Source organism: Salminus brasiliensis, chromosome 12 (assembly GCF_030463535.1).
Source record: "Salminus brasiliensis chromosome 12, fSalBra1.hap2, whole genome shotgun sequence".
NCBI classification, from domain to species: Eukaryota; Metazoa; Chordata; class Actinopteri; order Characiformes; family Bryconidae; genus Salminus; species Salminus brasiliensis.
Window position 1 is genome coordinate 32113852 of NC_132889.1, and position 26654 is coordinate 32140505.

The following is a 26654-nucleotide window of genomic DNA, read 5'->3' on the forward strand; positions in this document are numbered from 1 at the left end:
AACTCCACAACTCATTTCCAAAATACCCCTTTACACCCCTCTAGCCCACATCTGGCATTAGGCATGGCGCCAATAAGTTCATGTTTATCTGCTCTAGAGACTCCTGTTCCATTGACAATATTTCTCTACAGGGACTAAACAAGCTGTGTGTAAGTGTTTGTGTCTGCATTTGCATATCTGCGTCAGAAATGGGTGCTACTTAAAGTAGCTGAATGGGTGTCCACAAACATTTGGACATATTGTGTACATTTCCAATATGTGAGGCTTTGGGAAAGGCTTTATTCAGATCATTAGGTCAGAAGTAGGGTGTTGGGGTCAGTGTTGTGGTCAAAACAACGACTAAATTAATTTAAACAAGTTTTAACTTCAAACTAATGCAGTTTACTTTTAAGTGAGTCGTTGCCATGGAAGCACCTCTGGTGTATGGCAGTGTGATTATGACATCGTGTGATGATGTCATTTTGAGGTGAAAAAGAAGCTGCACGTGGAAGTTTGGGGTACAGTTGTTTGGTTTGAACAGCAACGAAACACAGCGTGCTTTTCTATCGTCTGACAGAGAGCTTACAAATCCAGCAAAAGGACGTTCAGGTGAGTAAATCACCTGTAAATAAGCTGTAGGATTGAAGAGAGCACTAATTTAAAGAACATTTGATCTTGTTACTGTTAGAAAAGATCTTGTTTAAGAAGTTTCTTGTTTAGGAAGGATGTATTTTTATTTGAATTTAGGTTCTGGCTAAGAGATGAAGCCATCTGAGGAGCTTAATGGTCTCCAGCTGCCACTGCCTTGGACAAGGAGGGTGGACGCTCTTCCTGTAAGTCATGATGTTTGACAGACAGTGAAAGATGGAAGCTAGCTAGTATATTAAATTAACATCAGAGATCTGAGTTATTAGTCTATCGTTATTTTTATGTATTACTTTTCCAAAAGTGCTAAATCTGCTGTACATATATGACAACAGCCAAGTGAAAGTGAATCTATATGACCTAGTCATTGGTGATTATTCTGTACGGTTTCTTCTATGCAGGAACTCTCAGTGGGTAGGAAGAGGCTGTCCAAGAGGTTGTGGCTGAAGGAGCTAGAGGAGGAACTGAGGAGAGAGAGAGAAACGAGAGGAAGAATGCAGGAAGAGTGGATGAAGGAAAGAAACGAATGGATGAAGGAGAGAGAAACCTTGGTGCAGCTTCACCAGGCTGAAAGACGTTCCTTCCAGACCCACCTTCTGCAGGAAACTGCCAAGCTGGCGATGGAGCTTCAGAGAGAGAAGCAACAGATGGAGAAGGTGGTGGAGGAAGTAAAACTCCAGCTGCTGCAGGAGACTCAGAAAGAGTTTGAGAAAGAGAAGGAGAAGATAAGGATGGAGGTAGAGAGGTACAGACGTGACCTGCTGGAGGAAATGCTGAAAGAGTCTGAGAGAGAGAAGGAGCAGATAAGAATGGATGCAGAGAAGGAGCGAGCTGAGCTGATGGAGGAGCTCCAGCAGCTGGAGAAGAAGAGAAAGAAGAACAGAAAGGCCATGAAAATAATGAGGCATGAGAAAGAGGAAATGGCCAGAAAGGTTCAAGAGCTTGAGAAGGAGATAAAGAGACTAGAAAGACTCAAGCAGACAGAGGAAGAACAGCACAGCCTGGTGGAAATCAAAGATGGAGAGAAGAAGCTGGATAGGGTGGAGAGCACTGAGGACTGCAGGCTTGATGTCCAGCTCCAGAAAGAAAGCAAAGAGAGGGTGGAGAAAGTCTGGGCTTGGATAAAAAAGAGGAGACTGCAGATCCAGGCTGAGAGACAGATTAAGAAAGAGAGCCTGCAGAGACAGAGAGAGGCCAGGGAGGCTGATGGAGAGATGGAGGCCTTGGTGGCGAAAATGACAGCCTTGTCACTTGGTTTGGGAGGCGGAGGACGTGGCCAGTGAGGAGAAGCAGACGCTGTAATACGCTGTAAATAGTTCACTTCAATAAATTCCTTGCATTTAAATTCCTTTTCTCTCGTGTTTTTCTCTGCATTAACCATCAGTACACGTCATAAATGCAACAACATTAATAATTAAGCATCTAGTTTTACAGTTGTAATAGTGATGTTCTGGGTTAAAGACCAGGAAAACCCCTTTTGCAGCTAAAAATACAAACAAACCAGTTTTAAGTGAAGATATGGATGATTTATCAAAATCCTACTCCGTTATAACTGAATGTATGGGACCTACAATATACTGGGGTTAAAGCAAAAGGCATAGACTTTTAATGACCATTAATTGACCCTTAAATAGCATGAAATGAAGGGAAAAGTAAATGTCGCAACAAAGACTCTCCAATTCTAATCAAGTGAAGTGGTCTTTCATATCGTTCCTAATATAGCTCGTGTACATTTGTAGAAATGGCCCTTTTCAGGCCTATGGTTCATCCCTTAACAGTAGCACATTACACAGTGCTACACGAGACGACAGGTACATGTACAGGACAATAAACACACACAAGAATGAATAAACTGGACTGGGTCAAGTATATGGATGTGTCTGGAGGCAGCACATGAACAGAACAGCTATGCTAATTTCTCTGGACAGAGCTCAATCAAAACCTAAGTATTAATAGCTAAACAAGCATAGTTGTAATGACTTCGCTTCTCCAGATACTGGATACTGGAGCTCTGTCCCACCAGAGAACGCAGTTTTACTGCCCCACAGCCCGAGTCTGGGGTGCTTTATACCAAAGTCCTTAAATAAGTAAGCCTGTTAACTTGAAAGTCCTCTTTGCAACGCCGCCGGGCAGTTATTTCCAGTCACCCAAGAACAGGCTCCCATCTCTATGATTATATGAGAGATCAAAATACTCCAAACTGAAGGTTAAATTACCATTTCAAACACAGATTCTAACTAATTAAATCTGAGAAAACCTGGTAAATAGTTCATAGTGTTCGGGTCTGGTTTGTTCTAGCTACTGAGCTTGCGCAGGTCTCCACATCAGGATGGTGGGTCCCTCGGCTCACAGCGTAACCAGCAAGACTCTTTTTGTTGAAAGGTGTGACTTTATAGACGCCATGTTGAGCATTATGAGAACTTCCATTCATAATTCAACCAGTGGCTCAGTTCCTCATTTATGATGTCTCTATACCCAACACTGATGCTTAGCATAATGCAGTGACTTTAGGTTAATGTGCAGAGGCTCCAGAGCATCCCAATCTATTGCCAGTGCATTTCTTTTGGGATTATTCGAGATGGATGTCCAGTTGAATACCGGCATTGATTTAAAAGTACTGGAAAGGGAGAAAGCTGTCTGGATACTTTTGGGTTGTGAATGTTGGGTTGGGGTTGGGGTTACTTTTGGGTTGGGTTGGTGTGGCAAAACAGATAACACCACTACCTGCAAGTGAACTACTACACCACGTGGGAAACTGGGGGTTTGATTCCCCGTCTGGGTGACTATGTTGCACTACACTCCTAACACTAAGTTGGCCCTTCTCTGTAATAAGAGTAACCTTGTAAGTCGCTCTGGATAAAAGTCTCAGCTAAATGCCATAAATGTAAATGAATGTGTCTACTGCATGAAACTCAGGACATCTTAATGCTGGTTGATGCTGCTGGCTCTCATTTTTAAGGCAGATAAAAAAACAACAAAAAAAAAAACAGTCCACCCAAGGACACACTTGCTGCCATATCAACGCTTGATAAACAGGGCTAACTCAGAGCTAGCATTAGCCTGCAAAGCAGCCGGGAGTAGGGAGGTCGAGTTTGCAGGAGCAGCAACACTACCACCGCAGACTTTGCACCGATGCTGACAGATCCACAATGTTTATGCGTCGGGCAGGGGACGCAAATTAGGGAGAGAGAAGTACATTCTTACAACCTCCTCCAACATCACCATTTTTTTTGTTGTCCGAAACTTTTGACGCTGAAATGTCTAGTGGATGGTGTTGCTTAACATCCATGCCAACGTACAGGATGCATAGAAGTATTTGGGCAGTGGCGGTTACACAGTTTGAAACGTATGTCTTTATTTTTGTCCATAAACAGAGTATAAATGAGCCTTAAGAAGGGTTAAGGCTTTGGGTTTCAATTGTATCAAAAAAAGCAAAACAACAATTTGATCAATTGTAATAGATTTTTAATAATTATTACTATTAGTAGTAGTAGGAGTTTCAAAATTAGGGCATTTGGGACCTTTAGCATAACAAGGTTTAAAAATTAAATTGATTTCTTTGTATCAAATTTTCACTAGATGGATTCATAGTTCACAGTCCAGGACAGTTCATTTGTTACAGTATGTTTATTTGGGCAAACAAAGCACTCTGTAGATTACAGCAAGTAAAAACATTTGTCTGTTTTATTCCCTGCAGTAAAACATGTCTTTGCCAGTGTCCTATTTTGGGCAGTCTTAGCCACTGAAGAGCTCTTATATAATTCCTTTATGTAGGCTTGACCTGATAGACTGACCCACCATTTTTAACAATCCTCAGAAATGTGCATTTTCACAAAGAAAAGGTAGAATAAGGAGAATGTGTACATTCAATATATAACACGTTTTCCTCTCAAAAAATAGGGCGCTTTACAAGGTCCGAGTGATGCCACAGAAGAGAAGTTGTTGGTTCCATAAGGAACCATGTTTGTAATACAGAAGGTCTCAAAAACCCAGCTGTAAGTGTTCTTTACACACATCTCCTTTACAGACATGGATCTTAAGGTATACGAGTATAACACCTTTTATCTGTGCATTAAAATACTGTAATACAGATCATGTACTGTGAAAATGTCTGATATGTACTGTAATATGACATTTATGCCATTTCCTCCATGTCTATTCAGTAGCTCATTTGTGAGCAAAGACCGTCAAACATCCTGTTCCTCCATCGTGTTAGTTGTTCAGTTGTTCAACACAAAAGTGGAACTATGCACACAATTCTGAAAACCTGAAGCTTGTGCATCAACATGACGCCAAACTGCTAAACTCTAAGCACATTTCCATGTGATCAAACTCAGGTATCATTCAAGTCAGTTTTGCAAATCTCTAAATACAAACTGGTCTCTAAACTTTGACCTTTAAAATGCAAGACCCTGATTACATTCTGCACCTTCTTCAATCACCTGTCAGAGTATAAAAGAGGCCTCAAGTGAGTCCTACAGCTGTGAGACTGGTTCACCAACAACCAACAACCAATTACCTTCCACCATATCCCTATTTCTAAAAAAATGGACTGTGTATGAATGCAGTTTTGAGAAACTGAGCAAAGTTTCTGGAAATGTTTGGGAAAAACTTGTAAAGGAAGTGAAGGTCATTTTCACTATTATTATTATTAATAATATTATTATTAATTATTTTTGTGGTAGGGGGAAAATACTTCAAATTTGATTTTTTAGCAAAAAAAGTATCCAGTACTTTTAGTAAAGTAAAAGAACGATCAATCAATTCAAATGCAGCTTGTGGAATGGCAGTGATTTCTTTTTGGAAGCATCAAACAGTATCAAAGGAAATATGGCACTTTCTCACAGTTATGAAAGTTTAGCTGGTGACAGAAATAATAAAAACAAGGAATGTACATGTGAGTGTCTGTGTTAACAAGTACAGAAGAAATGATAGGAGACACTTTCCAAGACTTGTTGACTTCCATAGAGTACAGTATATCTTACTAACACACAGTATAATCAAATAAAGAGCTGTTAGGGTTTTTAAACGGTTAGGAATGCTTAAAAATTCAAGTAAAACCAGTTGTCCAGTTTTGGAAAGTATTAAGCTTAGTTATATGTTATAAAATGTTTGTCATGTTGCAGTAAATCGGCTGTGTGTGAGAACAGTGTCCATTGAAACGGTCAGTGTAAGTCGGTTTATCGTCATTTTACCAGTTCATTAGAGTAGGTAGTATATGCTTGGTCCTTGGTCATTGCCTGTAACAGAGACCGTCTTTTCACTTTGGTCCAAAAAAGGGCGAGCTTCTCCAGCCGGCTTACGTGGCGCTGGTGGTCTGGTCACTTTCTACATCAAGTGCTTCCCCGAGAATCTGCCTAACTTGATCCAAAGATTCTGCTTGACGGATCTGCTCCAACTTCACCTTAAAAACGGAAAGTAGTCCAGATGAACACCCGTATTTCTTATTCACAGAAGAATTCGATCTTACATCACAAAGCAGCTTTCAGAAAATATGATCAGTTTGATGTCCCGTTCAGGTTATTTTGCCCCACCAATCCGATCAGAGTTTAATGCTGAGTATATAACGGTCACTTCGTCAGGCATCTCAAAGCATCAGTCAACTGGCTAAATACCATCACTGATTATGAGCTGAAATAATGAGCTGAGTCTAGTCCTGAATGCTTAGTTAGAGCTGTGTGTACCTGCAGTGACTGTGACAGCTGCACAAAGTCCCTCTGCACAGCCTGACTGGTGTCCAGCTGAGAGCGCAGACTGATCACCTGACTGCGCAGCTCTAAACACTGCTGCTGAAGAACCGTCTGACAGAGAGAGAGAGAGAGAGAGAGAAGGAGGTAATGATTAGATCATGAGAGATGGTGGGGTGCATGCAGTGAGCAGAACAGATGTTCTCTCTACCTTGTCATGGCTTTGTGCCTTGCCGTCTCTCTGTAAGTGCGAGAGCACCACCCGCAGGCCCTGCAGCTCAGTACGGCACTCCTGCAGCTCACTCTCCAACTGCACTCACACATACAAAGAAAAAACATCATTGACATTACATAGAAATGTACACACTATATATACACTGGACAAGTTATACAGTGACGTTTAATATTTTCTGCACTTCATCATCACTATTCCCTATTAGATACTATTCTGTTTGCCTCTATTTTTAAGGAGCAATTGCCAATGCCAAAGGACTTTAGTCCTTTGTAGTCAGAAACGTAGTCAACTAAAGGACTAATTCAGTCAGAAACACCAGTATTATTCAGAAATAACCACCAACTTATTATTCTTATGCAAATGACAATAGTTACACTACATGTCTAAATGTTTGTGGACACCCCTTCTACAGAATGAATTCAGACACTTTAAGTTGCCAATAGAACAGGGCTCTCTGTAGCAGATAAACATGAACCTATTGGAAACATCCCTAATGCCAGGCGTGGGCTAGAAGGTTATGAAGCATTGAGCTGTGGAGCAGTGGAACTGTGTTCTCTGGAATGATGGCTGATACTCCATCCTCCAAAAATCCTGACCTCAATAACACTGTTGCTGCTGAACTCAATCAAATCCTCAAAGCTATGCTTCAAAATCTAGTAGAACACCTGCCCATGACAGTGGAGACAGTTACTCCAACAAAAGCCAGATAAACTCTTTCCTCCAATACCCATGAATGTGCTGGTGTTAAAATACTTGTGTCCCTATAGTGTACATTGTCAGCCATGTTACAATATCTGCATGAGCTAACTGTTAAGTACCCAGCAACCAGTTTCATTACAACACTGTTAAAACCAACCAGAAACAACTGTGGCGTACTTATACAAATAATCACACACCTTGTCTTTTTCGCTTTGGATTCGGTCTGTCTCTACTTTCAGGCTGGAGAGCTGGGCTGAGAAATACACACAGACCGGTGTAAAAATCCATTGACACATTATAATATCATAATGCAAAAAACAATACAGTGATTAAAAAGCTATTTACAAGGTAAAGTCCATAATGTTGAAAACTGTGTTGTGGAGAACAGGCATTCTATTAATCATGGTCTAATGCAGGGGTTCACATCCCTGGTTCTGGAGGACCCTCTGCCTTGCACATTTTAGGTTTTAGTGTAACCTTCCCCCAACACATCTGATTAACATATCCTGCCTGACTTAAAGTTGGTAAAGGTGGTGTGTTAGAGTAGGAAAAGAGGGGGGTCCAGGGGGTCCCCCAAGACCAGGGTTGGGACCGGCACATCTAATGCAACTGAAAACTAAGGGAATTGTTAACTAAGGCACTGTTTAAAATATTTTTGAGTTGAGTTATTAAAAATGAGTTCAACTCACCTTCTAAGACCTCTGAGGATCAGAGTGGTGAAGAAAAAGGAGAGAATGCACCGGTTATTACAAGCACCAGTTTCAAAACACCAGAAAAAAATGGGTCTCATCCACCAAATTCACCAACGTCTTCCTCCAACATTCTTATTCTAATGAATGCATTGAGCTACTTTAAGCTGCACCCATTTCTGACACAGGTGTGCGAATGTTTGTAAACATTACAAGTCCCTGTAGAGAAGTACTGTTAAAAGAATAGGACTCTACGGAGAACATTAACACAAACCTATTGGCACCATGCCAAATGTTAAGTGTGGGCTAGAGGAGTATAAAGCCCCGCTCCAGCATTGAGCTGTGGAGCAGAGGAAGAACCGTGTTCTCTGGAATGATGGTTGGTGCTCCATCCAATACTTTGGGGGAGTTGGAGATGAGGTGGGATGGTGATCATCCAACATCCTGACCTCACTAATGCTCTAGTCACTGCATGCAGTCAAATCCTCACAGCAGTGCTCTGAAATCTAGTAGAAAGCCTTCTTTTCAGGACAGTAGAGATGGTTGCTCCAACAACAGCAGAATAGACTCTTTTTTTAATACCCTTGATTTCAGAAGAAACACTGAATAAGCAAGTGTCCAAATACGATGTATGGACAAAAGTATTGGGACACCTGCTTATGTCAATGTTTCTTCTGAAATCAAGGGTATTCAAAAAAGTCTATTCTGCCTTTGATGGAGTAACTGTTACTACTGTCCAGGGAAGAAGGCTTTCTACTAGATTTCAGAGCACTGCTGTGAGGATTTGATTGCATTCAGTGACTAGAGCATTAGTGAGGTCAGGATGTTGGATGATGTGTTAAAGGGCAGAACTGTTATAAGAGTAGACCTGTGAACAATTCTGCCCTTTAACAACACATCATCAATCTGACCTAGACTTTTTGATTGGACTTTTCTCAAGTCTTAGGAAGGTTTTGGTGCATGAGGCCCATCGTCTCAAATACTGAAGTCGAACAAACAGATGAAGGAACTCACCGCTTTCTTCTGTGCGCATCTCCAGCTGTTCCTTCAAATTCACTATTTCAATCCGCAGCCTCTCCTCGGAGTGTGCTCCCTACACAGATACACACTGACTTAATCCATCTCCTCTTCCCTGTGCCTCACACCCACCAACATTTCCAGACAGTATGGCCCTTACCTGTAGAAAGAGAGGTTGGTGTTCATCTCCTGCTGTGCTGTTCTCCTCAGTCTCCTCTCCTTTCAGCCGGGACAGCTCACTACAAACTCTCCTCTGGGAGCGAGACAGCTCTGTCTGTGCAATGAAGGGGCAGAAAGAACCCACAGATTAGGACTGAACAATGCATCATCTGTTGACTGTCAGTACTGGCCTTTGCAAAAGTGGCACAGCAGAAAAGTTCTTCAGCAGCCCCAAAAGCCTCAAATCAGCCACTACATGTTTTACAGCGAGTTGAGGAGCATCCCGATCAACTGTCACTCATCACAGATGAGTTTCAGAAAGCACATATAGAGGCTATAACTACAACAAGACATGCCAGTATTTGCAGCAGTACTGCTTATCCTACAGGTGGGGAGGGTAATTTACTTTTATATCATTGACAGAAATACAGGTAGCGCTTTGAGTGCTCCCTCATGGACAGCTGTAGGCGTGCATTTCTGGACAAGCTGAGAGACATGTAGACTGAGGCAGCTATATTGCAAGATTTATGACTCGGGTTATGCAGCGCTGTGCAGTTCTGCAGCTCCACCAAAGTTCCACAGTGCAGACGCACACATTTTGTCACTTCAGATTGAAGCAATCTGATTGGACTAATCAACAGTTACTCACCAGTCTGCTCTGCACAGCGCTCTGTGATTGGCTAAAGGAGTTCTGAAGCTCCTGAAGGAGGCCCTCAGATGTTTTCACTTGAGACTGCAGCACTGCCACCTGAGTGAACACACAAACATTTTTATGGCAGCTCAAGATGCACAGTCATGTACATACTCAACACACGTTTTATGCAAGTAACTATCTGCAATAATAATAATAATAATAATAATAATAATAATAATAATAATAGTAATAATAATAATATAATTAGAAGTTATCCAATAATTATCTTAGCTGCTCCTTCCTGGTCAAGGTTGTGGTATGTCCAAGCTAACCCAGAATCATTGAACACAAGACAGGATGATAATTTATTTATTTTACTTTTTTAACAACAACAATAATATTTATTGTTGTTGTTGTTGTTAATAATAATAAATAATAATAAAAATAATAATACTCTTTCATTTTGTTCTTGCAAAATCAATGGAATTAAAACATAGTCTCTCCTGCTATTGTTGAAGTAACTGTCTCTACTGTCCAGGGAAGGCTTTCTACTAGATTTTGGAGCATTGCTGTGAGGATTTTATTGCATTCCGCGAAAAGGGCAGTAGTGAGGTCAGGATGTTGGATAACCATCCCCCCCTCCTCATCCCCAACTCCCCAACTCATCCCAAAAGTACTGGATGGAGCTCCACCATCATTCCAGAGAACACAGTAGTTCCACTGCTCCACAGCTCAATGCTGGGGGGCTTTATACCCCTGTAGCCCACACCTGGCAATGGAAGTCAATGTAAAAAGACTGTATTGTCATTTTGGAGCATTTCTGATGGCCCATTCATCATAAAATGTTCACACTGGCACGTTTGAGAACTGTATTGTTAAAAGGAATTTTTCAACTCTATTCCTCATCTAAGCCTCAGTAAACAAAACTAAATGGCTTTAAACCAAAATAAACAAAAGACTTTACACAGTCAGAGACTGCCGTTTGTCCTGATATTATAGTCAGCCTTTCCTTTCTCTGGGTTACTATAAAGTCAAGACACACACAAACACGCAAACACAATGCACAGCTGGAACCACATATTGTCCAGCAGCCCTGGGAGACGTGCCACAAAGTGCAGTGCAGTAACACTACAGACAATAACACTGTAAAGCCATTTTTTCCAAACTAATGTTATTTTGAGAAATCTGAGAAATTTGGTCTGGAGTTCTGGGGGTTTTGAGCTGATGGAAATCCCGAAGCCAGAACCCGCCCCACACACACCCCACCCCCTGCCAGGCAGAGGTTAAGCATAATTGGACTTACAGGAGGAGCAGAACCCAAGACAAGGGTTCTTTACCTGTTTCTGGGTTTCTGTGGTCTGTGTGTCCAGCTCTTTTTCAAGCTGTGCCTTCTGCTCCCTCAACTGGTTCAGCTCTCCCTGTAGTTCAGTCACCTGACAACACAACACAACCTCAGTTAAACATGTGTACTAGAACACCACAGTCCCACAAATACAATAGGTCTACAGTGAGTGTATATGAGATTGCATATAGGGTTCATTTCAGAGTGGACTGCTAATTATAGTAACAAGCGACACAATCTGCAATAACAGTTACCATAAGGTTTCATTCATAAGCAAAGTTTAGGGAAGCAAGTGTGATACCATTACGTTCCTGTCCTCAATGTTAACTAACCAGAGACTTCATTACAGACTACTTCTGTGACACCAAAAGTGTCCTACACTTGTGTGTGTTGAGTCAACAATAGCTGCCTCTCCCTGAAGGACACTTATACGCAGTTTTTAGACCACAAACAAACTACTGTTCCAAACGGGACCCAAGGCTGACCTGTGCTTGGAGTGCATCCCAGTCCGCATGTGTCACCAGCCTGTGCCCTGGCGGAGGCAGGTAGATGGCTTCCGGCACTAGCGTTCCTGTGGAAACTAGTGAGGCTGTGTCTTCCTGAGGGGGCGGGCGTCTGGGCAGAGAGGGCGTGTCCAGGGAGAAGGACGAGAGGGAGGCGGAGTCATAAGGCTGGGTGTAGAATCCCTCCATATGGAGCCCTGTGTTCTCAGCATCTGACAGCTCGGCCTGAAGCTCCCGTGGTTCACTGTCTCCCACCACACGTTCAGAATAAGCACCTCTGGGGGGCGGAGACTCAGCCTGGTGTTTCTCACCAGGTGGGGAGGCTCCCTCCATCCTTCCCTTCTTTATGCTGTCCTGCAGTGAGAGAGATTTATGGTGAAAAAAGAAGAATGGAGGTGAGGGAAAGAAAGCCTACTCCAAAGCTGTGTCTCAACCATGTACTGAACACCGTAGAAAAGTTAATCACAGCAAGACAAGGAGAACCGGTCAAAAGTTTTAGAACAGCCCCAATGCGTCCAGTTTTTATTGACAGTTAAGCACTATTTATTAAGGCCAGCGAATAATCGGAAATGGTACAAAGGTAAGCAGTGAACTGCCAGAGCTATTAAGGGACAGAAACAACTAAAAACTAGAGGAGAAATAGGGGCAACAACAGCTGGTCTGTAGTAATAGCAGCAAATTAAGCTTAAATTAATTAGAAGTAAATGAATGCAAACATTTTACAATTACAAACCCTTTGCTTGTATAACAGCAGTGTTGGATCAGACTGTTAGTTCATGCTCTACTGCAGTGTTTACACAACATTGCATGTTCAGATTATGATCCTAACATCCAGAAAAAGACCACTAACAAAGAAACACAGAGACATTATAACTGTTAAACTGTTAAAATTTGAGTTTTTTCTTTTAGAGAAATTCCAAATAAAGCCAAAGAGTCTTTCCAACACCATCAACGAAGAGAAAACTGAAGAGGAAGAGGTCTGACAGGCTCAAATCCTAGACAGCACCTCACAGCTCACACGACAACAGCATGAACACTGGCAGTGGACTACTGAAAAAATAAGGGGGTTCGAAAACTTTTGACCTGTAGTGTAGGAAGAAACAACCATTCATAACGCCTGGCACGGGACTTAGCCAAAAGAGAAAAACACCACAATCTGGAATGTAGATGGAACAATAGCAACTGCCAACTGTACATTAGACAAACTCTGCATGCACTTGCTGACTCACCATAGCAGAACTATTATAACTGAGACTTGGAGGAGTTCCCAAATATGAAGAAGCTGTCATTAATAAGTTCAGTGAACGATGGCCATGTCTGTCATGTGCAGTCTAATCATGTCTGTTGCAATCATCCTCAGTCAGGCCTAAGGCCCTGAAAGTTCCTGAATGATCTCCACAGTCAGCTTTCACAGACTTCCACAATAATGAAAGGGACCAGTTTCAGTACCACAGGCTGCGCCAGCATGTCTGGCAGGATGGTTTGGAGACTGGCATAAGCAAGTTCTTATCTCAATCTCAACGACCTTCTCAAGGAACAATCACTCTCCGAGCACCATTATGCCCATGAACTTAATAGGCAAAGAAAAGCCAAATAAACACACTGTATGGACACATTTATTTAGACACCTGCCCGTTCACTGGTATTAAAAAAAAAGTAAGTATATCCTGCTTTTGTTGAAGAAACTCTCTAACTCTCTCTCCGGTCCAGGAAAGGCTTTCTACTAGAGTCTGGAGCATGGCTGCATGCATTTGATGGCATTCAGTGACAAGACTGTGATCACCTTCCCATCTTATCCCCAACTCCTTAACTCATCCCGTAAATACTGGATAGAGCACCATCGTTCCAGAGAACACAGTTCCACGGCTTAACGCTGGGGGGCTTTAGACCCCTCCAGCCCACACCTGGCATTAGGCATGGTGCCAATAGGTTTGCATTTATCTCCAGAGCTTAGCTCCAGAGTCCTATTATATTGGCAATATTTCTCTACAGGCAATAGACAATCGGTGTGTGTGTGTACACATTTGCACATCTGTCTCAGCAATGGATGCAACCTGAAGTAGCTATTTATAAGAAGGGGTGTCCACTAACATTTAGACATTTTCTTAAGAAATACATTTTATATTAAATACAGAACTTCTACTGTTTTCTGCCATTTAAAGTGGGAACTGAATAGCAGACGGACAACTGCAGATGAAAACCTTGCAGTTGGTGAGTGTTGTGGATATGGTCTGTTATGAACTGTTATGGTTCCAATGTTAACCATGCCATAACATTACAACCACCTGTCTTATACTGCCATTGAGGCATGGACTCCACAAGACCTCTTAAGGTGTCCTGTGCTATCTAGCACCAAGACTATAGCAGCTGATCTTTTAAGTCCTGTTATTAGCAAGGCAAGGCCTCCATTAGACCTGTTTGTGCAGCACATACCACAGATGCTCGACTGGATTGAGATCTGGGGAGTTTGGAGGCCAGATCAACACTTGGACCATTCCTGAAGAATTGCGTGCACTGTGGCAAGGTGCATTATCCTGCTGAACGAGGCCAATGCACAAGGGAACAGCCTTGCAATAAAAGGGGCTTACTTGGTCTGCACCTGTTTAGGTAGTTTAGGTAGGTGCCACTTGTCACAGGAACATCCAGGACCCATGCTTTTCCCCTTCACATTAAGCCCTGCTAACACGAACAAGAAACACACCTTGTTATCTGGAGTGAACCCTGCCCTTCTCCACTGAGCACGTTCTGACTGCAGCATGGATATTCTGGCCTCATACTGCGCAGCAGTCTCTGAGAAAATGAAAGATGGAAAAACATTCAGATACTAATTCAATGATCACAAACTCTACTCTGTCTTTAGTGCCTCTTTACTGTAGAAATGCACTGTAGAGGTATTCCGTCAGCAGTCTGGCCACAGCGGAACATGTTCCCTTTCACTTTCTGTTCCCTCACCTCTGAGGGCCTCTTGGAGGGACTGGATCTCCTGGTCACACTGTCTCTGCAGTTCCTGCAGCTCCTCCTGTTTGCTCAGCTCGCAGATCGTCGCCACACCCTGCCAGTGCTCCAGCTGGGCTCGGCACTCGACTAGCTCGGTGTGCAGACTCACTTCAGCTTCGGGTGAACCTGACAGATTAGAGAAAATGAAAGAGAAACTGTCCCAAAACTTCCTTGTTATCTAAGATTATCTAGATTAGCATAACGGAGGAGACACATGGGATGAAACGCTACCTTATGGCATATGTACTGAAGGACCAACCTACTGACTATGAGTAGGCCAGGGCTTACCTGCCTTAGTCTATGAGACTGACCTTTCTCCAAAATTTGGGACTTCCTAATGCAAGACTTAGATGCATCAATTCAAGCTGATATTAGGGCTGAATAAGGTCAGAGGGAAGATCTGCTGGGGCAGGGTTGGTGAGTGTTTGGCTTTTTTGTGCCACCAAGCATTGTGTTATCAATACTGCCCAATCCTAGTCTTAACAGGGTGAAATCCAGAGATTAAGGTTGATGATTATGGTGTGCAAAACCATGGAAGTCTGCTTCCAGTTACTTAAAAAAGCAAACAAACAAACAAACAAACAAACATCAGTCTCATCCAGATGTACCAATGCCTGGACATATGACAGGACTGATTTAGCATAACTGCTCTCATTATTACTTCTGTTCAGTGAAGCATATCAGTGATTATATCAGTGCACCTATGGATAACAGTGGACTCAATTATAATTACAATATACAATCACAATTATATAAAGTGACTTTATATAAGTGATTTTGAGTGAGGTTAAGGTTTCTTCATCCAGCTCTGAGGGACTATTTTTTGCCACAGTTGCCTTTGGCTTGCTCACTTGGAATGACAAGTTTAATTTGTTTAGTTTCTTTGTCTTATTTTATAAAAATGCAAAAGTTTTTTTTAAATAAAAGCCATGACAGTAGCCCACATCCAAGGCTGACCCACCTGTAGAAGGCTGTAAAACAAGTGTTCTTGACTGCATGTATTTCTAATATCAAACTAAACTATAACAGCTGCCAACAGCTGCCAACTCAAAGGAAAAGCGGAGGCAGCTGTTACTAAATGGTAGCTCTCCAGAACTGACCAACTGGCAAACATCCATTGGCCAGTACTCCTTCTGCAGCACTGAAAGATGAGGGACAGACCCTTGAAAGGCAAGTATATCATATTTGAGACTATTGAGTTTGCGAGATCTCTACAATGTCAGTGTGATAATTCTTTAAATAATAACTTTAAATAATAATTATAACATTTACTTCAATTAATTCTAATAGTTTTCTGCCCCCTGGAGGATTCTCCGTGTACTGCACGCACCAGAAAAATACAAACAGATTTCTACGCTGTAAACTTACATACTTTACTTGAGCACAATTTTACAAGCAATGTCAAAGTTAAATTTTAAGCACTAAATTTACGATATTTCTAATACAAAATAAAAGTCATTTACGCAGAGTGTCATTTAATTTTTATTTTTTTTAATAATTTGTCAGAAGCTCAAATAAATTAATATATAAGTAAACAAATAACTTTTGGTGGTTATTAAACGAGTTAAAGACATAATCTATGATGTTTTACTACTAGTATACCAGCCAGACACTGATAGCTAGCTACTTAAGACACGTACCAGCAGTTTCGCCGTCCTCCTGGCCACTTGCTGGCTTCTCCGTCTCCTCCATGCTCTAAAACTCTCCCAACTGGACTCGTCTCATCCGTTTCGGCTGTGCATCAGCTAGCTAGCTTGCATGTCAAATCTACGTATGTTTCCCGTCAACGTTTAACCTCGGCTGAAGCTCCATAAATGAAGAGATCAGCTCTCAGCCCGAAAGTCGAGAGGAAACAACTTTCCCCGGTTTAACCCTGCGGATGTTACGCAATCATCCTTCCTTCTGAACCTCGCAGGGAAAACAGAAAGCCCAGAATCAGCCCTGAAATCCCCGCTGAGTGTTTATTTCTCAGCTAACAGAAAAAAAAAACAGCTCCAGACTAGAGTTAAGTTGTCAGAGGCACCGGTGAACTTAGACAGCCCTGTCTAAAGCAGCGCTGACAGCCTGTTGTCTTGACAGCTGACGTTGCAGGGCAGGGTTAGTGTGATCGCGCTCTGCTGCGCATGCGCGAAGAAACAACGCACGCATGTATTGTATTCCCGTCTTGGCGAGGTCTCTCCACGGGTGGGCAAAGGTGGACCAAATAATACCAAATAATACCACTCAAAACTGTCTGATCCTTAGTGTTAGCTTAGGATATAAATGATACAGTACTAAAAGTCTTGAACTAAAATATCTGCCACGTTTACAGACTGTTTAGAGGAGGAAATAACTCATAACATATGATCATATGATCATTATATATTATATTTATACTGGTACTGATCATGTGTAGGTTCATTATATTTATACTGGTTTTATATTTATACTGGTACTGATCATGTTTAGGTTAATTATATTTATACTGGTACTGATCATGTGTAAGTGCATTATATTTATACTGGTTTTATATTTATACTGGTACTGATCATGTTTAGGTTAATTATATTTATACTGGTACTGATCATGTTTAGGTTAATTATATTTATACTGGTACTGATCATGTTTAGGTTAATTATATTTATACTGGTTTTATATTTATACTGGTACTGCTCTTGTACTGATCATGTTTAGGTTAATTATATTTATACTGGTACTGATCATGTGTAGGTGCATTATATTTATACTGGTTTTATATTTATACTGGTACTGATCATGTTTAGGTTAATTATATTTATACTGGTACTGATCATGTTTAGGTTAATTATATTTATACTGGTTTTATATTTATACTGGTACTGCTCTTGTACTGATCATGTTTAGGTTAATTACATTTATACTGGTACTGATCATTTGTAGGTGCATTATATTTATACTGGTTTTACATTTATACTGGTACTGATCATGTTTAGGTTAATTGACAATGTCTTTTTTCCTCAATTCACATCTGTGTGTTTTCGTTACTTTGTTAAACACCGCAACAAGCTAAACATTAGGGGTTCCCAGGTGGGACAGCTTGTCTGAAGCATTGGTCCCATCATCAGGAGATCGCTAGTTTGTTTTTCAGTTCTTTTCCTTTACTGGGTGAGATGGTCAACACGCTCCTGATCACTCAGCTCAGTGCTAGTCAATGCAGACATTTGTTAGCTAGAGCTCTCCTCCCTGCACGTACAGCTGTTCTTTAATGTGAGTAGCTAATGTCCCCCATGTTCACAGCATTGCTGTGAAGATCTGATTGCATTCACTGCCCACATTAGTGAGGCCAGGATGTTGGATGATCACCACCCCACCTCCTTCACTACTCCCCTGGGGTGCACATTTCACATTTGCACATCTGTCAGCAATAGGTTCAACATATAGTTGCTGAATGCGTTCATTATAAGTAGTGTCCACAAAATTTGTCAAATAGTGCATTTCAGATGACCTACTTACCAAACTACAGAAAAGATGCAAAGAGCTTGATTAAACCGTGCTTTTATTATTATAACAACTCATGATCACTATAATAAGAAGAGAAAAAAAAAAAAATGAAGCATACAAAGTAGATCTATGCTTAGTAAAACTTGGCAAAGCTCAGGGCATTGGAGGGAATCTGGAAATTCTATCATTAAAAAAAACACTGACCTTCAATTTATTGCAGTCATTGTGTTAAAAACAGTGAGGTATAAGTTTAAAGCAGTGTATTTGAATGAGTAACCATAAAACAAGCACTACTGATGCACAAATCAAGGCCTGCAGCAAAGCTTTCAGTCTCAACACATGATGTGGTTTGTCATGTAAACTTTACAGCACATTTAGAAGACAGTCTGATAGATTAGACATTTAAAAAGTACAGATACAAACTATACAAGATATTTAACAGTGCATGCCTTGGCCGGAATGTGTTCTAAGTGCATACAGTAACAGCAAACTTAACCAACACCTTTTTGCTGGCTTTTAGGAGGAGTGGTTTCAAAACATTGTCCCCCATAGCAGATGAAGAGTGCTGGTAAGGTGCGCTGTATTACTATTGGTGCTCTACAACAGTGGAATGCTAAGTGGTTTTCTAACTGGGTTTTCTTCTTACTAGTCCATCACAGTTCTTTCCTTTCACATCCATCCGTGCACCCCGGCATCAGATCTTCCACTCCAATTGCATGTTAGTGCATATCCTGATCTCCCACACTCTGCCGGAGGTACTGTTCATAGAGCTCTTTCTGCGGACACAGATATATGGTTCATAAGAGGAACTTTTATTTTCATATTTCACCACCAAATCCTTCTCTTTTTACACATTACCTTTTTATTCTTCACCTCCTGCATATACTCCAGTTTTTCCTGCATCTGCCTCTTCTGCTTTCCTGAAAGAGTGGGCTTAGTGCTGCACAAGGACAAGAAACAGACATGAGCAGGAAAATGTAAAGGATGTGCACATGCACCCACCTACACACAGGCTTATCCACCCACACTATACTGACCGGGAGGAGAAACGAGAAAGGATGAGGAGGATAAAGGAGAGGAACACAAGGCCACCACAAATATAGAGCTGCATTTCCACAGACACGGACTCGAACGCCTTCACTACTGGAGCCTACAAAGCAGAGAACACATACACGATAAATAAGCACTCCTACAATAACTAGGTCTCCAATCCTTGTCTAAACTTCACTAAAGTTCAGAGAGAAGAACAACATGTGCACAAACTACTTAAAGAGCTAAAGCACTCCTTTACACACTGACAAATCTGTATGTAGGAACAGTGTGTAGTATCATTAAAGAACATGCACCCATGTTATGTGTTAATGCTCCACTGAATACAACAGGAAGAATGGCGTTCATCATCCTGGCACTCTGGGCCTGAACACTGCTACTTCCTGTAACATTATGATACCGCCTTCATCCACTCGCGTCCTTCACTTCAGATGTGGTTTTGTATGCTTTCAGCTCGTCAACAAATGCATGTGTGCAGCGGCCCATGAGGGGGCACTCGATTTGCATTCGCTGCAGTGGTGTAAAAAAATGATACTCCCAACTGTAGGGGGAAGCTGGGAGCCAATACACCCCACAAGTCTCACATAACACTGCAGTAACACAGCTTCTATACAAGGACACAAACTTACCAGATAAACTGTGAGTGCCTCAGTGCCATCAGCACCTAGTACCAGGTCCAGCACCTCCTTGGACAGGCTGCCCAGTACCAAAGCACACAGCATCAGTAAAGGGATAGAAAAACCCAGCAGCCCTAGGAAACAGCCCTTACAGCGGGCCCGCCGGTTCTCAACGCTGCACTGCCTGCATGAATGAGAGCACAAAAGGACTGTGAGAGGAGTACCGGCATCTTATCACCTTTACAAGGCACTGTTGTTGGGGGTCTATAGATGGATCTTCCACTTGAGATTAGGGAGGTCCTGATCTGAAACTTGCAGCTGTAAGGCACATTTTCAGAAGCCTTTTAAAAGTGTCGTCAGTGCAGGACTACTTTAAGGCGAAACACAGCCCAACCAACATTTGTAAATATCCACAATGCCGACACATTGGGTCAAGTTTGCCACATTTTTAACACCCGCAACGGTTAATGCACACAAAGCAGAAACATTGACAATACCCTCAAAGCTGAGAAAGTACCATTTTCCCCAATGTTAGAGGAACCTAAAATGCAGAAGTAGTGAACTCCTGCGAAGAATGTATTCTACAAAAGTGACACACTGCAGTTTTGATGAACAGGGACGTGAACAATCTGGTAGTCTATTATCAGTCTACTATTATTTAGAGAACAAGCTTATAGATCATGTACAAAACAAGGGTCCACATTTTTTTTGGACACTCCTTCTAACTAATGCATTCCATTACTTTAAGCTGCACCCATTGCCAACACAGATGTGCAAATGCATGTGCACACACAGCCCGTCAAGTCCCGGTAGAGAAGTACTGCCAATAGAATAGGACTCTGGAGCAGATAAACAGGACCCTATTGACACCATGCCTAATGCCAGGTGTGGGCTAGAGGGGTATAAAGCCTTGTCAGCACTAAGCTGTGGAGCAGTGGAACTCTAATGACTGTTCTGCATCCAATTTGATGAGTTGGGGCCCTGATCCGACAAACACTCGTAATGCTGAATGCAATAAAATCCTCAGAGCATTGCTCTAAAACCTAGTAGCAAAGCCTTCCCTGGACAGTCTCCAGTTGCTGCCTCACTGAAGACTGGAATTACTTTATCTAAATCACTTTAGCCAAAGGTTTGAAGTTGGGGATAATTTTTCCCAGGCAATCAGAGTCAGTAAGACTCTGGGATTTCCTAATCCCTGCAAACACTCACTTTGCCAGGAGGAAATCCTGTTGAATATGCTCAGTCAATAACATAATATTCGGTTAAGGTGCCCACTGGTGCAAAGGTAAGCATTGTAAAAAGTATTTGGTAGCTTGGCTTATCTTAAATATCTTATAACCTTAACATGCACTTTGTGCATTGTGGGGCTGTTGCACAAAAATACTAATACAGCAAGTACTCAACAGTAAAGGGATTTAAAGAAAAGGATCAGGACATCCCTAACTGAGAAAGAGGTGCATGTTAAAGCTGTTGGTGTGTTACCGGTCATTGCGGAGTGTGTCTGTAATAGCCTCAGAGATGAGCTCGCAGTCCTTCTCCAAGGAGTTCAGCGTGTTCTGCACAGTCTGGTTGATAGTCTTTTCCACAGTGCGGCACACCTCCTCTATCTGATTGACACATCGACTGGGCTGTGGGCACAACCAGAGAGAGTACAATGTAAATTCAATGTAAAAACATACAACACTGTACTTCAAGGTTTGATCCACTAGAACAGATAAAGGTGAGTCATAGTACCTTGTTGGGATTAGGGACATAAATTGTAGGCATGTCAAAACCACACTTGTTGAGTCCTGGGCGTTTGCAGAGCTCCTGTACAATCTGCATCATCACTCTCTGAAATAAACACATTAGCTGACATTAGAGCACAAATAACCAGGGGATATTTATATTTAATCAATATATATATATATATATATTTTTTTTTTTTTAAAAAGCAAGCAATATTAAAGGATAGAAAGAAACAGACCTGTCTGTCAGACTCTCCTCCAGCTTCATCAGCTTTGCTGAGGTAAAAACGGAGGCGATCTCCATGCTTTTCGTTCAGCATCTCCACAATGTTGAGTGTGCGTTTGCAGAGAGCCTGACCCATCGGGTCAAAGAAGACCAGGATCAAATCGCACAAGTCACCTACAGAGAATAAACAAGGCCATAAACACATTAAAAGAGCATGCCATTAAAGACATTAAGGGGGGAATGAAAGCTCATCTGGGAAATAAGTGGTATTGCCCAGATGGTATTAGAATAAATACCAATACCAACACAACATATTCCAGGCATATTGCAACAGACAGGGTATTGCCTATTTTAACCTCAGTCTGCTGCTGATGGCTGGACAATGTCTGTAATGGTACCTTGACTCTGAACCAAAGACTCTCAGGAGGTAAATAAAGTTGGATAGTAATATCTGAACCTTTAGAACCATAACTTATAGAAACACTGTTTTTAAACCAACACCGAACAGCATGTTTAGAAAAGGGGTGATATCAGCTCAGTGTGTAGTGGTAGACACTCTAGACTGATTGGTCAGGTAAATAAACCTAGAACCAAGCTTTGTTTTTCAGACCAGCTTAGAACTTCCTTTTAACCATATTTATGTTTACCTGCTTCTGCTCTAATGAGTTCTGCCGTTTTTACAAGCAGAAACACTCGTACTGCACAGATAAATGGCTTGAAATAATGTGTCTAAAACCTACAAACAGCATGCAAATATCTTTGGCAGTGTTTGAAACCATTACTCAAATACACAGAAAAACGCACCAAGCCAAAGGATGGCCTGGTCCACATCAAAGGGGTACTTCATATCACCGTCCACCAGTCCAGGAGTGTCCACAAATGTCACCAAGCTGAAACGCTTCTGCCGAGAAGTGCAGATCTCAGTGCCAAGATACTCAGACACACCTGAATAAGACCGAGACAAAGACATTTTGACCACAAAGACCTTTAATAGGGGTTCACTGAATGACTAGTTTGATAAAATAGATTTTTGATAACCAACCTTTAAACTCCTGAAGCGGCTTAAAGTGGGGATATAGGTGGAGGGTCGCATTACCCTAAAGGAACAAAGATAAAAGGTCAATCCAAAGACCACGTCCCACAAATCAGTCAAATTTCCGCACTGGAAATCTTTATAAGCATAATCACGCTACAGTATTTACCGTGAGTGACTCCCTTTTACGCCCACTAGTAACAAAAGTGAAGCCCTGGGTCTCAATTGCAACTCCAGTCCTTTGGATGTGCTCCTCTATGTACCTTAAACAAAACATATGAATGAGAAACAAACACAGGTACGTCCAGAACTACAAGCCAACAGTTACTCAAACACATCGACTGAAGACTGGACAAGTTAATTAGACCCCTCTATCCTCTAGCTCCACTGGATTAGAGGTTTTGGACTACAGCTCAAAATGTTGCCATTTGTAATTTGTATTAGCCATCCACTAGTCCTTCATCAGTGGTCAGTGCATGACCACATATATGGTTATTTTGGGACAGCAGACAACCCAACTTACCAGTGGCATTAGAGCAGGGGAACAGAACAGAGGGTACACCAGAACCACAATTAGAAACAACTGGGTTGGAGAAGGGTCATCATTTCCAGGCCTGGAGTGCAGGGCAAGGCTTGGAGACTGAAGCCATGAATAATTACCAAGTTTAGGTGGAATGTCAGGCTTTGCTCAAGCAGGCAGCTCAAAGCCAAATCTTTAGTATAAGCTATTTACAGCAGTTTTACACTAGGATTGGCATGTCTTGCTCCTGGGTTCCCCCTACAGTCAGGACACTGAATGAGCTTTGAAGCAAATGGGACTAAGGGAGTAACATAATATTACAGGATTTTACACAAATATGACTGACTATGCAGCTCTCGCAAGCATATTTCTTGCCTGCTTTAAGAGTTACATAGTGCAGATAACAGCATGCCAAGCTTGGCGTAGCAATAATAATGGCACTACCTTTTTCATTACAGGGCAAAGGAGCATCAATAGGATTTTGAAGCAGGTATTGTAAAGTAAAACTCTTACATAACACAGCTTTAATAAAACAAGCAAAAAAAAAAAGTAATTCATGGACCTACTGGTCAGTTTGTCAAGCACCTGAAATCTAAAAACACCCCACTCCAAGACCCTGTTTATGCCTGGTCACTTCATGTAACCAGTATCTGGACTGTCTCCTGATCAGATTTTAATGCAGCTGGGAATTCAACCTTGATATAGATGAATCAGACCGTCCTGCACTTTGGACCTCCAGGACTAGACCCATGACCCCTCCCAAACAGTGCATGACAGCCGAACGTACAAGCACCCAAACTTATTCCCAAAGAGCCACCATGGCTTGAGGTTTGTGTTGGAACCAAGCAGGAGCAAACCAGACCAACTGTATGAAGCCTGGGGCTTCTTGACTAAACTTCTTGACTAAGTGGAGTCAGGTGTGCTAGAATGAACATCTGAAGACACACAGGCCTTTTACAGGGTGCTGTAGCATGGATCCCAAGCACCAGTCCTGGCAGGCCTAACCAGCATAGTTTGGGGTCTTCCCTGCTCAAGTCATCTGTTCGAGCCAATCACCAAAATGTGCTAGATCCCAGCCCAGAGGACCAAGACTCCTGTGCTACAGGAGAAAAAAGGAGGGGGGGGGGATATGTATGTATGTGTGTGTGTGTGTGTAATATATATGTGTACACATATACATACCAGTTGATAAAGGAGCTCTTCCCAGCTGAGTGGTTCCCCATCAACATGACCGTAATCTTTTTACGAGGTGGCAGCAGGGTCACTCCAACAGACTGTGCTATCGTCATTAGTCCTAAAGTGCCAAAAATAATAATAAATAAAATGCAAGAGGTTAGGGACTGGGACTCAAGGGGACTCAAGGGACTGGGACTGGGACTCAAGGGGACTGGGACTCAAGGGGACTGGGACTCAAGGGGACTGGGACTCAAGGGGACTGGGACTGGGACTCAAGGGGACTGGGACTGGGACTCAAGGGGACTGGGACTGGGACTCAAGGGGACTGGGACTGGGACTCAAGGGGACTGGGACTGGGACTCAAGGGACTGGGACTGTTAAGTTGTGTCTACAAGCTACATCTCCTACGACTTCACTTTTTAAGGGTCAGCATGTCTTCCCAAAACCAGCCATGTAAACAAACCCTTTTAAGGAATAAGTAAGGCAGAAAGCTTACAGATTATTGTGGGTCAGCAAAGCTAAGACCAACAATGGACTTCATTCACCTCCACTCAGTATGTGTGTGAGCAGTCTGTGAACCTGGCTAGCATTTAGCTATAGCTAGCTAGGATACGTTAGCCAGCTTGTAGCAACAGTTAGCTAGCTTGCTAGCTAGCTAGCCAGCATCACAGATGCAGTCCGAGACAGGTCTCAGAAGTTAAAAAAGCTACTTCTTCGCGGTAGTTTTGAGAAGTGGAGCTCACCGCTGTCCGGCTGGGTGTACAGGTTATGGCAGTCCCGAAGTATGCGCTCGTCACAGGACACGCTACCCGGTACCGAGTCCGCATTCGCCCCGCTTCGACTCTTCACTTTCCCAGACATTATGCTCACTAAAACAGTCGGCAACTACGAGAATATCAGCTTTACAGTCTAAAAGAGCCTGGAATTCAACTCCCAGCCCGGTTTTACAACTAGTTTCGCTGTAATTTTCTGATGGAAGTTTGAATTGACCCGGTCTGCTGAAGAACGCCAGCCACGTCAACCGGTACCCGCAAAGGCTTTCGGGAAATGTAGTTTTAAAAACAGCAGTTCTCTGATCTGATTGGATAACGACAGACTCCGCCTCCTTCCTACAAATCACTTATAAACAGGGCGCGTTTAAAGAGCCCGTGCCCCGCATGCCCTCTCTTTATCCCCTAGACTCAGCAGGCTGTTTTGGTGACTGTGCTGCTGGCAGATATGTACAGTACCAGTCAAAAGTTTGGACACTTTTGGTAGAAATATGTGCTGATCATCAAAACATCTTAAAACATCTGAGCCAAATGCCTGGCTGACCATATTTTTGAGGGCACTGGTAGTAGGATGTAGTAGTGAGAGCACCGGCTATGACAGGGATGTGGGTTCAGTACCTGGGCTCGGCCAGCTGCCAAGCTATCTCTGCTCCCTGGGCGCTGCAGCGATGGCTGCTCACTGTAAGTGTGTGTGGTCACTACACGGATGGGTTAAAGGCGGAGGCCAAATTTGTCCTAGTGGTGAATATCTTGTCTTGTGGCTGGGGTCAAGTAGGACCAAGTTGTAGTGTTGTAGGCTGTGTGGGTGGAAATACCTCTCAAACCATGCAACTGCAGTATGTTAATGTACATTCATTCATAAACATATACTCATTCATCAAGAATAATAAAGTTTTTCAGTTTTTAATAAATTAGGAGCACAATGTTTGAGGCTGTGATATTTGGAGGGAAATATATCAGATTTGAAATGTTGTTTACCACAGGGTGGGACAACAGCACTTTTAGACTGCTTAGATCCAGAGTTCCTGATTTGGGCATGAATGAATAGGCAGATATACACTGATGAAGCAGATCATTAAAATCACACATGAAGTAAAAACTGATTATCTGGTTTTAATGGCACCGGTCAAGCAGTGGGATACACATATCTGAGCCACTTTATCAAAGGCCAAGATGTGATGGCTAGACATCTTAGTCAGAGCATCTCCAAAACAACAGGCAGGTCTTCTGGGGCGCCTGCGCTGTACAGCAACAAGTTCCTACCAAAAGGGGTCCTGGAAAAACCAGTGAATTGGCCATAGAAGAACCACATTTAGAACAGGGCTTCCCACCCCCATCTATTACAAATATAGTTCTTCATTTAACCAAAAGGGCTTCTTCCATGGCAAGGGCACACAACCTGGTCTCCAGTTACATTTATTAGTTCATCCTACTCAAGCACTCCCACTTTTGCTGGAAAGTACCTAAGGAGTTGAGGTGTGTTTGATTAG

General features: G+C 42.3%; 2 protein-coding genes across 3 annotated transcripts; both read right to left on the reverse strand.

Moving 5' to 3' along the window:
- Positions 1 to 4067: 4067 nt before the first annotated feature.
- On the reverse strand, positions 4068 to 16682 carry rabep2 (rabaptin, RAB GTPase binding effector protein 2). Of its 2 annotated transcripts, XM_072694238.1 has the most exons (13): positions 16227 to 16682; positions 14542 to 14712; positions 14291 to 14379; positions 11572 to 11943; positions 11082 to 11177; positions 9760 to 9858; positions 9112 to 9225; positions 8949 to 9027; positions 7935 to 7946; positions 7443 to 7498; positions 6523 to 6621; positions 6309 to 6425; positions 4068 to 6028 (listed from the first exon to the last, which is right to left on the reverse strand). In XM_072694238.1, the coding sequence occupies exons 1-13, from the start codon at positions 16276 to 16278 to the stop codon at positions 5924 to 5926; spliced, it is 1461 nt and encodes a 486-aa protein (XP_072550339.1). In that variant the 5' UTR covers positions 16279 to 16682; the 3' UTR covers positions 4068 to 5923. The 2 variants fall into 2 exon arrangements, with proteins under 2 accessions (XP_072550339.1, XP_072550340.1); XM_072694239.1 differs by lacking the exon at positions 16227 to 16682 and having other exon boundaries at positions 11572 to 11938; positions 14542 to 14631.
- A 1417-nt stretch (positions 16683 to 18099) lies between these two features.
- LOC140573545 (uncharacterized) lies at positions 18100 to 25415 on the reverse strand. The gene is made up of 12 exons (XM_072692972.1): positions 25138 to 25415; positions 24401 to 24512; positions 22868 to 22961; positions 22708 to 22762; positions 22470 to 22610; positions 21679 to 21839; positions 21447 to 21545; positions 21195 to 21340; positions 19725 to 19896; positions 19083 to 19195; positions 18904 to 18985; positions 18100 to 18821 (listed from the first exon to the last, which is right to left on the reverse strand). Exons 1-12 carry the CDS (start codon positions 25253 to 25255, stop codon positions 18765 to 18767), a joined length of 1350 nt encoding a protein of 449 aa, XP_072549073.1. The 5' UTR covers positions 25256 to 25415; the 3' UTR covers positions 18100 to 18764.
- Between the last annotated feature and the right edge of the window lie 1239 nt (positions 25416 to 26654).

Coding starts and splice junctions, on each gene's coding strand:
- rabep2 (XM_072694238.1), bottom strand. CDS start 16,278: ATGGAGGAGACGGAGAAGCCAGCAAGTGGCCAGGAGGACGGCGAAACT. Junction 14,380..14,541: donor CCTCCAAGAGGCCCTCAGAG/GTGAGGGAACAG, acceptor TCATTTTCTCAG/AGACTGCTGCGCAGTATGAG. Junction 11,944..14,290: donor GGTTCACTCCAGATAACAAG/GTGTGTTTCTTG, acceptor CTCTCACTGCAG/GACAGCATAAAGAAGGGAAG.
- LOC140573545 (XM_072692972.1), bottom strand. CDS start 25,255: ATGTCTGGGAAAGTGAAGAGTCGAAGCGGGGCGAATGCGGACTCGGTA. Junction 24,513..25,137: donor GTACACCCAGCCGGACAGCG/GTGAGCTCCACT, acceptor TTGGCACTTTAG/GACTAATGACGATAGCACAG. Junction 19,196..19,724: donor AGGCACTCACAGTTTATCTG/GTAAGTTTGTGT, acceptor TCTGCTTTGTAG/GCTCCAGTAGTGAAGGCGTT.